General features: G+C 40.4%; 1 protein-coding gene across 5 annotated transcripts in view; it reads right to left on the reverse strand.

The window, feature by feature from the left end:
- Positions 1-171: 171 nt before the first annotated feature.
- Positions 172-18400, reverse strand: part of CCDC150 (coiled-coil domain containing 150) — a 44062-nt gene continuing 25833 nt past the window's right edge. For 4 of the 5 annotated variants that reach the window (XM_032216632.1, XM_032216641.1, XM_032216648.1 and 1 more), the window contains 11 exons: positions 16634-16762; positions 12461-12630; positions 11311-11401; positions 8704-8873; positions 8149-8275; positions 6425-6619; positions 5028-5096; positions 4799-4939; positions 3920-4006; positions 3020-3133; positions 172-1603 (listed from right to left, as the gene is read on the reverse strand). In XM_032216632.1, coding sequence (XP_032072523.1) covers positions 1499-1603; positions 3020-3133; positions 3920-4006; positions 4799-4939; positions 5028-5096; positions 6425-6619; positions 8149-8275; positions 8704-8873; positions 11311-11401; positions 12461-12630; positions 16634-16762 — 1398 coding nt within the window. In that variant the 3' untranslated portion in view covers positions 172-1498. The remainder of the gene's footprint in view (positions 1604-3019; positions 3134-3919; positions 4007-4798; positions 4940-5027; positions 5097-6424; positions 6620-8148; positions 8276-8703; positions 8874-11310; positions 11402-12460; positions 12631-16633; positions 16763-18400) is intronic. The other variant, XM_032216658.1, reaches the window with a different exon arrangement.

Raw genomic sequence — 18400 nt, forward strand, 5'->3', positions numbered from 1 at the left:
ACCTATTGAAAATTAATTCATTATAAAGATGTAGCGATCTAAAGTAACTATTCTCTATGTCATAGTATTTCCTAAGAAAAATAAACTATACTTGTAGTAAATTTTATAGTTTAAGAAGAGGAACAACTCTCCTCTTTTTTTTTAGAACAAAATACAAACTGCAACTGTTATAAAAAAAGTGGATGTTTTATTCTTAAAAACAAATCCCACACCCCTACAAGTTATATAGCAAGCTTATATACTATACAGTTGTTATCTAGAACAGAAAGTTCAGAAATATATAATTGTTATCCATGATTTATGGTAATCTTCCTCAATCTGGATTCCCTTGTCATCTCTACTTCTGAATACCAAGTTACCAGTTCAATGAAAATTCTGGGAGTTGAAGTCTGGAGGACACTGAGGTAAGGAAAGATTGATTTAGGGTGAAAATATTTGGAAAGACCAGTTGTTTTGATATTTGTGAACCAATTCCACGTAAGACTATTATTTGGAAGTCTGAGCAAATATTTTATAGTTCGGTGAATTGTCAAATGACATAGCTGTTTAAGGCTTTTTTTAAATGAAATTCTGATTTTGTACTTCATATATCTAAATATGAAAATCACAAATGTTATAAAAGGCTGCTAATTTTCTGGCTTTTATATTGTTTTGTCTCAACTCATACAGAATAGTTCAATTCCCAAATAATGATGGGTGAGGATTAGGATAAGCAGGTAAGAGCAGATAGTAAAATATTTTTGTGTGAAAAATATTTGACTGAATTTTGAATTTTGTTGCTATAATTTTAATAGTTATGAAAGTATTTCTGTCATACATGGCAGTTTATCTCGGGAGGTGATAGATACATTTACTCAAACTATACCTTGTATTGAGAGGACTCATTAAGACCATCCTTTGTAAAAAAAAATGTATTTGGATGCCAGCCTTACTCTATAAAATTTAGCCTGGTCAAGGCTTCAGACCTGCCACTTAAAAAGAAAGACATCCAAATACCAGTATTTTTCCTTTCTTGAATTGCAAATAAAGCACAACTGTTAATATACAAGATAAACAAATCATATCACGGTGTATAGTGTATGTATATAGTATAAGAAGGTTGATTCTATACACTTGTCCTCTGTGTAGATTTGAATCCTATGTGTAGCTTTAAAAATAGAAGTTATTTTCTCAGGAAGAGTTTAAGATTGAGGCACATAATTTATTTTGAATAAAACTTGAAGTTTTCCGGTCTGAAAAGTTCCACAGAGGCATTTTAAAGACTTGGTAGTTGAAACCTAGTGCCTAAAGTTTAGAGGACTTTTCTTCATTAGTGTAGAGCATTCCTAGTTCAAGATCTCCTCTGTTAACATCAGTATGTGGAGGATCACACTGAAATGATCTACCATTTGGCTCCTTCCAGGTACACCACTGTTCCTGGGGCCCTAGATCTGAGACATGATGTTCACAGGTACAGGGTCATCTTTTACATCCTGGAACCTCCTGGGAAAGCAGGTCATCAATTATTTTGTTCTGTTAAATATTTCCTGGAGATGAGCTTCAGGTGATTTTTGGTCTCCCACCGCTTCAGACAGACCTGGCTAGGGATCTTCACTGGCTTATTCTGTTGATAGAACATTTGGTCAAAGATGAGAATGATCAGAAAATGTCAAATCTATTGAGGACATCGTACTTTGATTCTAATCTGACCAAGATGAAATATGTATCTGCTAAAACTAACATTTACAAGCATTTGGGATCCAAAAATCTGGTTAGTAGATCTCCGCAGTGAACATTCTTGGGAGAAAGTAAGAAACAGAGTTATCAATCTTAATTTTCAGAATATTTTTTTTTTCTTTAAAACAGCAGTAGGTGAAATTTAAATTATACCTTAAGCAGGGACGTGCAGTCAGGGGAGGCAGAGCCTCAACACTGTCATCATGAAAAGAAAAAAAAATGTAAAAGGGAAGAAGGCAAGAGCTGAGGTCAGGCTGAGCTAGTTGCTGCCAGAGTCACCATGGATGACTCTGCTTAGTGCTTAACTGTTTAAAAAAGCCTCTAAAAAGTGCCCTCTACAGGAGGCAAGAGAACGATGTGCCTCATCTAGTCTGGCGTTTTATGATCACTCGAGCAGAGTTAAGCAAGGGTTAAAAGCCGAAAAATTCCTGACATAGATGAGGAGGCAGAAAGGGAGAAAGGAGGGGAAGGGAGAAGAAAAAGAAGGAAACTTATTTAGCAAAGGAGAAAAACAAATGCTGTCACTTTAAATTGGAACTGAGCATGCCTGGCTGTGGAATTCTGGGAATTGAAGTCCACAAGTCTAAAAAAATTGCCTCACCAGCCATAAACCTCACCGCACGTCACTGACCTTAAGTCAGATTTTTTTTAAAGCTGGGAAAGCAATTGATTAGAACCAACGAATATGAACAAATGAACCATGGCGGATATAAAAGCACAATTTTGCCTACTTTTTCCTCTAGCCCAGCAAGTCATGTCTCATTTTCCTCAAGCCGTAAAAAGTTGACCCTAACCTCAATTCTAGATTTTTGAAGTAGTCTCAGATAAGAGGAGGGTAGTCCAAGAAATGAACTTGACCCATGTTAAATGCAACTCAGCTTGCTTTTTTCATTTCTATCTTTGGTGAACCCTTCAGTATTTTCTAACCTTCCCTTTAGTCAAATTCTGTGTATCTCTTTAGTAGAGGTATATTTTCCAGTCTTCTTTGCAATTGAATTTTAACAGCTACTAATACTGGTGTCTACTGTTCACCTCTGGGAACAATCCTAGACTGGATTGTATACTGTGCCAATGTTTGTTCCCTTGTGGTTGACTGAAAAAATGGTACTTAATGAGTTCCTACAATATACATACACATGAATCAGTTTCACATTAAAATGGCTGAATTCACAGAACATGAAGTTAAGAGCAAACAAGCCATACTATGGCTTAGCTTGATGTGTGAAGTCAGCTGCTGCTTAAATGGCATGGTATATACTATGACATGAGACCCACAACAAGTGGACATTGTTCCAATACTGACCTCTTCTTCACTGTCTTCATCCAGCTTTAGTTTTCGGTTTCTGACTAGATCCCGCTGCAGAATATCAAACTTGGATTTGAACCAGTGATGAGCTTCTTCTAGGTTAGCAGAGATCTAAAGCAGAGAAAGGATATCAGAAATGAAATACTGCGTATTGATTATAAAAAAAGGAGTGGCATTTTCCTAGGCCTTCACATCGGTAATTGATAATATATGATAAAGTACTGGAATACTGATAAGTTCCTAAACTTTAAATCAAATCATAAAATTAGCTCTTACTTCAGTAATGAGAATAAAATAGAAGAATAGAATTCTTTATTGGCCAAGTGTGATTGGACAAACAAGGAATTTGTCTTTGGTGCATATGCTCTCAGTGTACATAAAATAAAAGATACATTCATCACGAATCATAAAGTACAACACTTAATGATAGTCGTAGGATACAAACAAGCAATCAATTCATACTAGGAAACAATATAAATTGTAAGGATACAAGCAACATTGTTACTGTCAGAGGTGGGTTGCTCCCGGTTTGGCCCGGATCACCAAATCGGTAGTGGCAGCAAGAGGCTCCGCCCAGACGCTTCTGCACATGTGCAGAAGCGGCGCAAACATGCGTAGGAGAGCACCCTAACCGATAGTAAAAAAATTGGCAACGCACCTCTGCATACAGTCATAAGTGGGAGGAGATGGGTGATAGGAACGATGAGAAGATTAATAGTAATAGTAATGCAGACTTAGTAAATAGTTTGACAGTGTGAGAAGTTAATGAGAAATTCAGAAATGCCAAGCCAGTTTTATTCTGATCTGTAAAACTTAATTCCTTTCCAAGCATATTAATTTCAAGCTAAATGGCAACTCTGCCCCAGGGTTTCCCCCCCTTTTTGTCTCTGCATCTACCTGTTGAGACTCAATGCTGGCTTCTTTTAGTTTCTCTTCAGTAGCTGCCTTGCATTTCTTGAGCTCCTTAATGGTGTCTTCCAAAGTCTAAAGGAGCAAAAAACAAAACAAAACTCCAAGCAAACTAATAAAATTATTTATTCTTCTACAGTAATTTCAATATGAGTATGAGTATGAGTAGTTTATTTATATGCCGCCCTTTTCCCTGGGGGGACTCAGGGCGGCTTACAATTCGGAAGGAAGGGAGAACAAACAGATTAACACATAAGACAGTACATCATTAAAAGCACAACATTCATACAATTCGGGTGGGTTACGGTCTTTAACCCCAGGCCTGACGGGACAGCCAGGTTTTAAGGGCTGTGCGGAAGGTCTGGAGGGTGGTGAGGGTACGAATCTCCACGGGGAGATCGTTCCATAGGGTCGGAGCTGCCACCGAGAAGGCTCTCCTCCGCGTGGTTGCCAGTCGACATTGACCGGCAGATGGGACTCGGAGGAGGCCTAATCTATGGGATCTAATTGGTCGAGTGGAGGTAATTGGCAGTAGGCGGTCTCTCAAGTACCCAGATCCACTACCATGAAGGGCTTTGTAGGTGACAAGTAGCACCTTGAAGCTTACCCGGAGATCGACAGGTAGCCAGTGCAGCTCGCGGAGGATAGGTGTTACGTGGGTGAAACGAGGTGCACCCACAATCGCTCGCGCGGCCGCATTCTGGACTAGCTGAAGTCGCCGAATATGATTTAAGATTAACGCTAACAGATTTTGCTTTCCATCAAGCAAAAGGACAGGAAAAGAGGAGCATTAGACATGTCACTAGCTGTCACTAAAAATATGAAGCTACTCAGTTGAAATAAACTATGAGCTCAAAAGAGGCTTACTCGGCACTCTTCTTCAAGTTGTTTCCGCTTTTTCCTTTCATCTTCAAGCTGATTTTCCATCCCTTGCTGATTTTTGGCCAGTTGCTGCATCTCACTTTGTAGGCTTGTTAGTTCGGTGGCAAATTGTTTAATACTATGGGACTAGAAAAAAAGAAGGATCAGATTCTGTGATCAAATCAAGCATTTTAGTTTAGTCAATTCTTAACTTGCTATAGAAAGTTGATGCTACCTGCTCGTAGTTTTTCTTCTGGTATAAGTCCTTCAGTTCTTCCATTTGCCTCAATTCCATTTCAATCTCCTGAAAGTATTTCACCACAATGAGAGGAAAGCATCCAGGAATCTACTGTGTCAGAGTACACCTATACTAAACGATAGTTTCTCCTCTCTCCTGCAGACACCAAAACTCCAAAGTACTCATTCTGTTTTTAGGCTGCTGCATAAAGCAAGCAGGCAGTTATTTCAATTTTACAATGGCTGCTCCACAGTAAAGAACCCAGTAGTAAAAATTCAGAAAATAAAAGACTGCCCCAGGGCTGTCTTCTAGAATGTCCTCAGAAATAAATAAATTTTAAAAGTAGCAGATAGATATGGAGGAAGAAAATCACATTACTTTGCATTGGCCCCACCATAACTAGGAATGTCAAGACCTTTTCTGTAGTATAAGAGGCCTTACTAGTGGCATAGCTTGGAACTTTTCCTACTAGCCCTCCTTCCAATGTGAGATGCTAGATACTAAAGGCCCAGAATTTTCGTGATACCGCTGGAGGCCCCAAGCACATTTCCTCATTGCCACTTGTTCCTATTTACCACTTCACCTAAAGTATTTAAAACAAGCAGAAATTCTGAAAAGAAATCCATGATAGGAATCTCAAAAATACAGGTTTTGTAAGTTATGTGACTTTAAACCAGTTCATAAACTAGGCTCAGACTATTGGGAAGGCTCCTCCTTTTCAGGAAATTAGAGAGAGGCTGTAAATATTGCTGTGATTCTGATCAGGCTTCACCAGAGAAAGTAGAAACATCAAATACAGGCTTTGCTCTTCACTTTGCCTGAATCAGTTGCAGTACCAACAACAATAGAAAGCCGCAATTAAAATTTAGCTATTAAAACTAAGCGGTATATGAATTTCTTGCCTCATTCACCCTTACTCTAATGAAATGAGTTTTGCTCATGATAAACAGGCCACACCTATTCATTTATCGTTTTCTGGCTATCACAGTACTGCCAGGTTTCCCACATTCTGCAGGAAACTATGATTGGCTTTATTAATCTAAATCCTCTTTGGAGAGAAAATGCACACTTTGATTTTTAAAAAACACTTAGTTTTGTCTCAGCACCACTAATGAGCCAGGCATTTGACAAGGAGAGAGATTTTGCATCCAGGCCACATTCTATTGTTTTCTCTAAAACACGGGTGTTGAATTTGCGGCGTCACGTTGCTATCACGTGATGTTTTGTGACTTTTCTTTTGCGGAGATGGGGTGGACATGGCCTGCTCTAAAACTTCCATTTTAACTTTTACCTATGATGTCCCGCTGATAACAGCTGCAGCAAAAATAGATACAGGCCATACAAAAAAAAACTATTTTCAAAGAAGGCAAAGGAAACCAAATCCATCAATTTACCTTGATTTTTTCTGCATTGTGTGTATTGTTGGTCTTGGAGTTGAAGTACTGGGTGATTAGTACTTTCTGCTTTTTTACCTTCTCCTTCTGATTTGCCAATGCGGCTTCCAGGTCTATCACTTTTGCCCGCAGTTCTTTGTTGCAGCGTAGTATTTCGCTAGACTTAGAGCAGGCCTCTTCAAGAGCTTTTTTAACCTATTCGGGTAGAGACAGAGGCAATTCATATTCATCTGAAAAAAATTGCAGAAGATAAAGGCCATGTCTGAATTCTTACTTTGTCCCTTCACTCTAAAAGTTTCCTACTTGGAGAATAATTTTTGTCCGGCTTCTGTTTAGTGATATAAAGCTTTTCTAAAATATTAGGCATCTCTGCTCAAATCTTAGACTCTTTCTGTTAGAGACATTGGCTCTATCACTCATAACTGGCATGTAGAAGATTTTGAAGCAGTCTATGGACTCTCCTTATTATAGACTGGGTGACATAAACCAGGCTTAACTGCATCTTCTTAAGTTATTTAATACCACTGATATGAATCCCAAAGGAAGCATGTTAGAGATAGAGCTTGAGTTAGGATCATTTGTTCAGCAACTGTTCAAAATTACGACAGCATTGAAGGAACTTATGACCATTCCCAAAGTTCAGGTTGCCAAGTTCAGAACCCAGGTGGCCAAGCATCTGAAAACCACATGATTGCCATTTACAACCTTCCCTACCGGCTGCTGCAGAGTGTCACTGGGGAAGCTGGCAGGGAAGGTCATGAGTCACTAAGGTACATCTCCCCCCCTCCCACATGGCCTTTCTTCACTTGCCTGCACTGCAGCCACCTTACCTCCTGCAATTGCGCCTACCCTATGACCTGTTTCTACAACACCAAGCATCCCCCAGTTCACCCGTAGCAGAGGTGGGTTCCTACCAGTTCGGACCTATTCGGTAGAACCGGTTCATCAAATCTACCGAACCAGTTAGAAGAGGTTCCACCAATGGACCCGGAAAGCAGGCCACACCTACAGAAGAGGTTCCAAAACTTTTTGAAACCCACCCCTGGTCCTTGGATATGATTATTCTACACTATCATGCTCATGTTTATAAAACTCAGTGCCTCTGTGAAAGTGCCTGCGTGCCTGCGTTTGTGGTGCAATCAGAACATTGCGTGTGTTGAAGTTGTTTTAACGCAAACCAAAGATGCCTTTTAAAAAACAAGTTTACATCATATTCTTATGCATGCCAGTGCTGTGTGTGAGGTAATTTAAGGTGGTTTTGACAAGTGTCGTCGGCATCTTCATATCCGGTCACATGGGCGGCAAGCCACTCCCATCTGGTCACATGGATGGCAAGCCACTCCCACAAAGGAGGCCACACCCACAGAGTAGGTTCGAACAATTTTTGAAACCCACCACTGACCCGTAGACTGTGCCAGGCCTCCCCACTCCCATGGCATGCCCATGCTCCCTACCTGGGATTTCCCCTGCTTTCCACTTAATGACCTGTCCAACTGTAATAACAGGGGTTTCCTGCGCTTAGTCAGCGCTAAGTGATGAGGTCATATGGCATTGTACTTTATGACTGTATTACTCAGTGATGGTAATCCTGGTCTCAATTTTTGCCTTAACTCAAGGACTATCTATTGCAACTAGCCTGCAATGAAGACATAGGGCCATTATTCTATTTCTTATTGGAGTAGACTCTATCAAGAACTCACTTCAGAGCCTTTCCCTTTCCTCACCTCGGCTGATTCTTTTTGGGCTGATTTCTTCGCTACTTCTCGTTCGGTCTGGAACTGTTTCTTCAGGGTCTCCAGGCGATCCGCATAGAACTTTGTCTCCCGCTTGGTTTCTTCAACGAGCTGGTCCCTTTGAGGAGGGAAAAGGAATTCTTACAGGACATCAGTCCCATCTCTTCTGTTTTGAAAATACAGTTCCCAAACAGACAAAAGAACTTATTCCAAAACGTACATGAGATTTTCTCTTCTTTTCATTTTTTTTTTTTTGTCAATCCCTCAAAGGCAAAGGATGGCCTCCTGCAGCACTTTGCCAGCCAAAACAGGATGCGAGAGCCTCACGCGGCTCCATGCGCCCCCCTTTGGCTGGCAAAATGTTGCAGGCGTTTGTCCTGGCCGAAAATGTGGCGCTGTAGGAGGCGTCCGTCCTGTCTCCCCGCCAGCCAGACCGCAGAGGACTACAATGCTGATCTGGCCCTCGAAGAAATTCAGTTTGACACCCCTGACCTAGAGGTTTTGTAAGGCAGCAGGAAATGCATATATAAGTAAACAAAACCTGACCTGCATTGCATTAATTGCTTGCATTCGGCTTCTTTGCTTTCCAGCTCATCTTGAACAAGAGAGAGTTTGCTTTCCAAGGCACAATTGGTCTGCAGAGTTTGCTCTAAATTTTGGATCAGTTTCTTCTTGTCCAGTTTGGAGGTTTCCAGGGATTTACGAAGTGAGTTCATCTTTCATAGTACGGAAGAAAGCAAATGGTGACAAAAATTGTGTGTAATGCAGCCAATTACTAGAAAGCCAATGTGCCCAAAGATGCTTCACTTGGCATTTGCCAGGCTTCCTGCACCAACTATATTTCATATATTTAAGATGCTTCATGTGTCCCATAACTGCATTTGCTCAGTTTGCAAAATGCCAGGCTAGAAAGTAGGAGACTATGAGTTTTCAAGTCCCACCTTAGCCATGAAAGCCAGCTGGGTGACTTTGGGCCAGTCGCTCGCTCTCAGCCCAACTCACCTCACAGGGTTCTTGTTGTAGGGAAAATAGGAGGAGGAAGGTGTGCTGGATATGTTCGCTACCTTGAGTTATTTGTAAAAATAATAAAGGATTTGTATAATTCTGCAATTCCCCTCTACCCCCCCAAAAAACAAAAGAGGGCTAGGAACACTGTTCCCTCTAAGGTGCGCGCCTGCGCGGCCGCGCACGTGGCTAGAAACCCCCGCGCAGAGATTTCTAACTGCCGCGCAGAGCTTTCTACCAAAGCAAACGTGGGGAAGTCCTTTGCAGGCGGCTAGAACTGGCCGCCTGCAAAGGACCTCCCCAGACTTGTTTTGATGAGCCGCCCGTGGCAGTGGTGCCTCTCTCTCCACGCGGAGCACCTGAGCTGGCCCCCGCGTTATCCCTCCCCCTTCCTCCTCTGCCGTGCTTTTGAGGCCGCAGGAGCTAGTAGGAAAGCGGCGGAGGTAGAGGCAATGGCAGGGATAACCCAGAGCCCAGCTGAGGTGCTCCGAGCGGAGGGGGAGGCACCACCGCCGCTGCTTTGCCAGTGAAGGAGAAGGAGCAAGAGGACTGGCGGCTTTGAAATGGTCCTGCAGATTTGATTCGGCGTAAGCAGGGGCCGAACACATGCTGAGCCGACTTTGCGCAGTGAGGCGGAGTAATTCAACCCCCCCCAAAGAACACGTGTGTGTGTGTGTGTGTGTGTGTGTGTGTGAGAGAGAGAGAGAGAGAGAGAGAGAGAGAGAGAGAGAGAGAGAGAGAGAGAGAGAGAATTGGATCAAAATTGGTGGCCAAAGGAGTGGAAGGAAGGAAGGAAGAAAGGAAGGAAGCCCTGCCCCCTGTGAAAAAAACTGAAGATGGAGCAGTGAATGAATAAGCCATAAAAGCAACAAACAGTTAATGCGTAAGTAAGCTGAGGAGGAAGTTCTCAACTAAGGAAGCAATATTAGAAAGAAATATAAAAAGCTCAATATGCCAAAACACTTATTTTAGTCTTCATTTAATTACTTGTATTGTAGTCTGATGTAACATCTTTTTAAAGTTAACGTTAGTTAGAAAAGATAGGGTACAAAACTTAAATAATAAAAAAAATTCTACATTCATTTTGAAAAATAAATGCAATACTTGATTAATTTCATATCTTTATTTAAAATAGTTTTGGCATGGCATATGATTTTATTGACTCAGTTGGAAATGATGTGGATGTTGTATCTGATTCTGAGGCATATATATTCTTAAGTAACATAACATATAGCATATTGTCCAAACTTGCTAGACTATTTAATTGATCTTATTACTTTAAAGGGGGAGAGTTTCATGATAAATTATTTTATTACATTTATGTTGCATTTATATATTATATTTATTACATTTATATTCCACATTATATATTTGTATTGTTATTTTAGTGTTTATTGTCAATTTTGATAGATATATTGATATATCAATACTGATTTTAATCATACTAAATAACAATTACTGCTATTATTTATCAGCATTAAATATTTACATTTTTAATATCGAGTTAGTCATATTTTAGAATAATAGGATTATCTTTTAATAGGATAATTGGCAAAATCTAATTCAAATGTGATGGGTTGCATTCCAAAGGAATGTGAGAGGACAGGTTGCCTGCAAAATGCCAGGACCCAGGACCCTGTTGGTGCCATGTCTCTCTCTAGCCAGTCTAATGATCTAAAAGCTGAGCAGAAGTCTTTTTTTTTTCAGGGTGAGCGGAAAAGTATAGTGTTTGAGTGGCACTTTTCATGCCTGGCATTCATCAGGCTGAAACCTCGCTCACAATTGGTGCTTGGCGCTTGGAATGTTGCGCAAATGTCCAGCAGACGAGACAGAAGTTCAAACTGTTGCTCTCTTAGGTGCTCAGGCATGAAACTGTGCCGCTCAAACACTATACTTTTCCGCTCACCCTGAAAAAAAATTAGAGGGAACATTGACTAGGAATGTCTTTATTACAATTAGTGTCAACCACATACCCTGCTATCAACCTCACATTGTAAATGGCTACACGGCTAAAATAGCCTTCCATTTCAACCAAATTATATCAGTATTTCATCAACAGAGAATGTCATTTCTGTTACCAACGATGCCCCAATTCCCAGATTGAATAGACTGTCTGTTTTAGTCAATGGAAGTTGCTTTGCTTTTTACCTTCGCATTGCGCTGGGAGTCCAAAGCTAGCTTGTTCTGATATTCTTCCAGCTCTTCTTCCAGTGCCTGAATTCTTTGCTCGTTCTGAGCCCTACATATGAGAATAGAAGTAGCCCAAAGAATAGGTATACTGAGAGAATGTGCTTGTCGTCTTGCCCCATCCCCCGCCGCCAAAATCTCAAATATTGCTTAGTACTTCAGAAGATGTTTTTTAAACAAGTTCATATTTGCTGAAATAGAATATCTTATTTTTTTTATTTTTTTAGTTGGTTTTTTTTTTACTGTTCAAAAGTTTTATTTCTTTTAAGACAAACATTTCATCATTCCTCAATCAGTAAGACATCGAAGTACAATTTTTTATATGTCAAAATAATTCTAGTTTACCACCAAATTCTTGTCTAGCCTAATATATACCCCTCCCTCCCTCCACCCTCCCCCCCAACCCCCCTCCTCCTTCCCCCCCCCAGACTTCCCAGAACCCGTACACGGTATGGATTTCTAACAAACAGAGTCTAAAATCTATTGAGAAAAAAAAAAAAAGAAATAAAGAAATTAATAACATTCTACATTGACCTTAGCTTCTTCTTGCTGAACTAACTTTAAGGAATTTAAATCATTTCTGATCTTAAGCATAGGCTAACTGGAATTTCTATTTTGTATTTATTTTGTATATAGTCAATCCATTTTTTCCAGTCTCGTTTATATCTCTCATTTGAGTGATCTTTAAGATATGCCGATATTTTAGCCATCTCGGCTAAGTTTGTAACTTTCAATGTCCATTCTTGAGTTGTAGACAAGTCTTCCTTCTTCCAGTATTGCGCCACCAACAGTCTTGCTGCCGTTATTAGATGCAGACTCAAGTTAGTCTCTACCACTGTAAAGTCAGTACATATACCTAGTAAAAATAACTGAGGAGTAAACTTTATCCTTCTTTTAAAGATATTTTGCATAATCCACCATATTTTACCATATTTACCAATATGGTGGATTATGAAATAGAATATCTTGAAACATTTCTTAACAAATCCTGATATTGTATATTAGACTTTTTTTCAAGGGGGACATTAATGGTATTCTACCACACATATAAAACCATTCAGTTGGCCATACTGAGCAGTATACAAAGGGGGAGGACGGCAAGCTCATTTACCTCTCTTTCTTCAAGCCAGCAATATCCGAATCTTTGTGCTCCAATTCAATCTGTACCTTTTCCAGAGCTGCCTGCATCTTGTTATGAGAAGCCAACACATTTTGTAGAATTGTGGTCATTTTGATGTTGTCTTCCTTCGATTCTTCCAGCTTGTGTTGTAGATTTGCCAGCTGTAGAACAACAACATGGCAGGCAATCAGCAGTTGATCTAACAATTATTTTGCATGTCCCGGGCATAGACCAGGGGCAGAGTATCCGTTTTTACAAGCAAATGGTCCTAATTGAAAAATATCAGACAATGTGCTCTGTAAGCATCTCATTTTTTGAAAACCTGGAAAACTGTGGCTGCCTCAAAAGGTCAAAGTCAGCTGGCCACTGCGCGCATGCACGCTGGTCAGCTGACAGGGAACGCCTTGCGTGCCCTGACAAATGGCTCCGCATGCCACCTGTGGCACACGTGCCAAAGGTTTGCCATCACAGGTATAGTGCATACTTATAATTGCCGTTTCTATGACATTTCTCTCCTACGATTCTGGCCTCATTTCTTTACTGAATTTTTTTTTTAGGTTGAAGTTTTCATATATTTATTATTTTTTCCCCTGATGTGCCATGGGGGATGAATTTGGCTAGTGGTTGAGCCTAGGGAACCAGGCAGGATTATTGTTGGGGCATTTGGGCTATTGCACTGTGACTGAAATGTGTGCATGGGTATTTGTATAGTGCAAAAAATGTAAGCAGCTCACTATATAACTATTAGATGCAGTGATTTTTAAAAGAAACAAAAATGGTAGTGTTCTGGAGCCGGCGTGACTAGATGAGGACACTTTCTTAGAAGCGTGAGAGGAGGCTTTGTGTGAATGCTGAGATGATGCATGCGAAAGATGAGGCACATCTGACTCAGCCTTCTTGCCCAGGGTGGTCTCCCTCCTCAGGCTGGTTTGGGTAAGGTCTTTGCCGTGTTGAAACTGCTCTACATGTTCCTCTTTTAACTTCTGAATGAACAGCATTTTATCCTGGATTTCTTCATCATCCTTTAGTTCACTCTGGATGTTGCAGAGGCGTACTCCGTATATTGCCCCTGGTGCGTAACATACGTCCATGTCCTCACTTAAGGTTCGGAGACGTTCGGGTGGTAGATCGTCTTTGAGTTCGTCGCAGAAGCGTTGCAACCTCTCCCAATAACTCTCGTACCTTTGATAGAGGCTGTCCCATTCCTCCAAGAGGTTGACCGCGTAATCTGCGTAGGCTTTCTGTACTGCCTTAAATCATAGGATATCTGAGTTGCCTCTAACCTTTCTGCTAGCTGGACATCTAAATCTGAGCTTTGGTAGACTAATACTGAATCTGTATTGGATTCAAGCATGAGGTTTGGCGAGTCTGATCCTTCCGCCATGACTGGAAAGATTCAATAATTCTATGACCAGGATTAATTCAGAGAATTTCTTTAAATTCTTTGAGTTCAATTCACTTGGGGGTGCGTTGTCCTTGCAAACACGGGGCTATTCACATGTCAGCCGTTAGAATGTGTTGCGATACTTTGCAGACGCAGATGCAATTCACTTATTAGCCACTAGGGTGCGTTGCGGTACTACTGTTTGGAGTTATTGCCAATGGTGTTATCCCTTCTGAGGCTCACCCAGCTCCTCTCCAGCTTTGGCATCCCCAAGGGATTTTCACCCAAACTCAGAATCCGTCTAGTGACCTGGCTGGACGTGAAACTTCTGAAAGGGCTTGACCTTCTTTCAATAACTCATAAACAAAGGGTAGCGAAATAACAAAAACATACTTCAATCTCTTCAGCAGAAGTTGCACTTGCTTACGGCTTGTACTCAAAGATAAACTGTATTTTTGGCTGGACTGCAATTTGCAGACGGCCCACTGGAGGTCACTGCTTGCACACACAAATTGAATTGTCTTGGGAGGTGATGGGCTCCTTTATGGCTTTCGTTGCCTTGACAACATGCAATAAAATTTCAAAGGAATTTGGTCTGGCTGACCTCTCACTCATTCAAATACAGTGTATATGGAACCTTTCCAAATGCGATGAAGCTGAATTACAGAGAGCGAAACTTGAGTTTTCAAACAAACACGCTGTTCTTAATTCTGTAGGAAACCCTCAGTAAGACATATAGGCTTTTCAGGGTAAATTGATCTCAGCTTTGTCATGCAAACTAAAGTCTCTCGTCTCACTGATGTCAAGATGTTTCCCTGAAGCTCAATTTATCGCAGACAACGTGGTTCTGTGAAGGCAGCTTTGCTGCAGGCAAAGATTTTTAACACACGCTGTTATTTAATTCTACAGAATCTGCCTTTTTTCAAGTAACCTCCTTTAACATATCTTCTTAATCACAACAAAGCATTTTGCCTCCAGAATGTTAATTGCCTCCCTGAACGGAGCATCACTCTTGATTCTAGAGGAAATTAACATCACTTTGTCCCTTTCCTGCAGGGGACCTTAGCCACACAGAGCCCTTTTGCTAGAGGAGATGGTTTTCATTCACAGTTTTTTCACTGTTCTGGACCCGGCGTGCAACCATGCCAGGCACCAGTCAGCTTTAAGCTTCATGCTTTAGGATTGGTGTCTTTCAGATCAATTTATTAACAGGAATTCTTTGTAGCAAACATAGAGTTCAATATTAAAATACATCTGACCTTGATCTGTCCATTGCGCGATGTGAAAAAACTATGCTTTACCATTCCTCTGATGAAGCGGGGGTGAGGAAACATGCGTTTATCCCATTGTTCTCAATTAACACAGAAACCTCTTCACAGAGCGTCCGGTCATAAATCAATTCTCCGGGGGAGGGGGGGGGTCCAATCAGGGAACACAGGTGTGGTCACATGTCATGGAACTACATTTCCCACAAGGCATCCCTGCGTATATTTCCCATAAGGTGGCTGCATTTCCCATGAGGTAGTTTCTTAAAGGAGACAGTTCTTAATTCCTACATTAGCTATATACTGTTGGGGCAGCACAGGTAGCAAAAGTATAATTATATATTCTATAGAAATTGAATGAATGAATAAATATAAATAAATAAATAAATTCCACTTAGGATTTTTTCCCCCTTGATTATTTAAGAGAGGCCAGTGGTGCATGGAAAATAACTACTGCTAACTATTCAGGTAAATTAAGGTAGTATCTCAGGAAGTTTAATCAGTTGAAAAATCTGCTGTGAAGTAGGAAAAACTTTTCTGATCAGATACCATCATTCCATCTATTCCATCCTATGAGGAAGTTATAATTCAAAAAAGTATTTTGAAAAATCACCTTGCTGGCTGTTTTTTCTCCCAACTATCAAACAACTGCCTATCCTTCTGGTGCTGGAGTGAAAAACACGTGACCCGTCAAAACCGCGGAGGACAAAATCGCGATCGACAAAAGCACGCATTTGACATCATCACAGCGCGACGAAAAAAATTAAAAATTGAAATAAAAATTAAATTAAGCCAAGCCGATTCACATAAAGGTAAGGGTTAGGTTTAGGTTTAGGTTTAGGTTTAGGGTTAGGTTAAGGGTTAGGGTTAGGTTTAGAGCGTTAGGGTTACGTTTAGCGTTAGGTTAAGGGTTAGCGTTAGGTTTAGCGTTAGGTTAAGGGTTAGGTTTAGGGTTAGATTTAGGGTTAGGTTAAGGGTTAGGTTTAGGGTTAGGTTTAGGGTTAGGGTTAGGTTAAGGGTTAGGGTTAGGTTTAGAGCGTTAGGGTTACGTTTAGCGTTAGGTTAAGGGTTAGCGTTAGGTTTAGCGTTAGGTTAAGGGTTAGGTTTAGGGTTAGATTTAGGGTTAGGTTAAGGGTTAGGTTTAGGGTTAGGTTTGGGGGGGTTAGGGTAAGGTTTTTGCTTTATTTTTACATTTTTCGATCACAGCGCGATGTTTTCGTCGCGCTGTGATGACGTCAAATGCGCGCTTTCGTCGAGCGAGATTTTGTCCTCCGCGGTTTTGTGGTGGAACCGAAAAACAGAGCAGCAAAAGGTTGTTCCTCACTTCTCCCACCACCTAATACTGTATACAGTGACCAGAGAATTTGAAACAGCTGAAAGAATATCTGATAGGTCACATAATTAACCAAAGTCCTTATGGTGATGATGAATAGAAACATTAAGGTGTTTTGGTGAAATTACTTAGGTGGGAAGGGTAGACAAAGCTGATAAGGGTCTTTCCCTATCTGGCGTTACCTTGCGCTGCTCTCTTTCTTCAATGGCATCTATTTGCCCTTTGAGCTTCTGGTTCTCTCTTAATGCTTCTTCGTGGGATTTGACTGAGATAGAAAGAGCCTCGTCTCTGCAGACAAGGAGGGACTGTGTCTTTTATGGAAAAAAAAAAAGAGACAGAAATGTTATTTTTCTAAATGCCAGGAACTAGTCTCTAGTGGGGAAAATGTTACCCTCAATTTTGTGCAAATAAATCGGTAACTAAACAGTAAAGAGAGACTGGAATATTCAGAACTGGTTACCATTCCACATATATCCATGAGCTACAGAATACGTACAAGCATCACTTGAAAAACAACAATTAGCAACCTAGAGGCAATCATTTTTCAAGACAATTTAATCTTATGGTTAATATTAGGAAATGAATTCCCCCACCTAATCTTGCCATAAAAGGAAGCCCGGCGCAAAAGAGAGTACTCAACACATTTTTTTTAATCATAAAAGATGCCAAAGAACAAAAGGAGAGGTAGACTAATTGCTGACACAAAATACTGTATAGTTCAATTAAAAGCAGGTTGACGTGTTATCAATTACCAGTGTGTGGTAATAATAATAAACTGTCCTACTATTTCTACCCACTGCCCATGGAATGGTATTCTCTCTTATAGAACGAACTGTAGGATAAAACAATCATAATGCTAAATAATAAAGTGCAAAGTATAGCTTAAAGTAAGGATTAAAAACTAGCAATGGAACCAACTTCCTATTTCAATTTAAACAAAACCAGATTTCTTTAAAGCTACAAACTCCCTAGCTTAAGGATGAGTTGGATGTAACATCTATGTTAAACATGAACTTTTAACCGGTCAAACTACCCTCTAGTTTCCCAGGTGAATGACATATGTTTCCTTAACACTCTTGGCTCTTAATGTAACGGTTTCACTTCTCAAATTCCAAGCAGAATAATATAATCGTCTATCTTTATCTATATTACGATTATTTTATTACATTAGTCCCTTAGATAAACATTTTCAAATCAAACTTCTGAATCATACACTCTGTGTATGTGTGGGGAGTGAGGAAGAGGCAGAGATTGAAATGAATAAGAACATATGAATGGATATGGTTATGTGCATGTGTGCGCACACACACACACACGCACAAGTCTAGTATAGGCTAGGCCTCCTAGCTATGAGAGAGAATGACTGACCCAATGATATCCATCTGGCTTCCCTGCCTAAGGAAAAAGTAGAACCTGAATCTCCATACTTATATATATATGATTGGTTGCTGATATCCTCTTCCTGCATGTCACGGTTTTAAACTCACCCTCTGGAGATCTGTTCCCTCACTAACTACATCTCTGTCAGTTTCTAAACGCTTGCGGCTCCTGATTTTTCTTCTACGCTCCAGCTTTTCATCCACAGCCATGGCAGCTTTGAATAAATCACGAGAAGAGGCTCTGCGATTATCACCACAGTCAGAGACAGATTCCCTTCCAGGCAGATCAGTCATGAAACGAACTCTACGCGTTGGAGAATATAGGGAAGACGTTTGTTCCTTCAGTTCCAGGTTGTACTTTATGTCACAGGCCATGCATGACCTATAATGGTTACTGGACTTCTCTTGCCAGCAATTTTCGGAAGACTTTCTTTTTTTAAGAGGCATTTTCGCTATAAACTTTGTGGCTTAAGGAGAAATACAAATCCTGGAGAAGGCTGATCAAGTTTGAAAAGAGTGGTGTCCATTTTCAAATACAGATTCTTATCCCCAACTACATATTGTTTTTAA

The sequence above is a fragment of the Thamnophis elegans genome, chromosome 1, assembly GCF_009769535.1.
Source record: "Thamnophis elegans isolate rThaEle1 chromosome 1, rThaEle1.pri, whole genome shotgun sequence".
Classification (NCBI taxonomy): domain Eukaryota; kingdom Metazoa; phylum Chordata; class Lepidosauria; order Squamata; family Colubridae; genus Thamnophis; species Thamnophis elegans.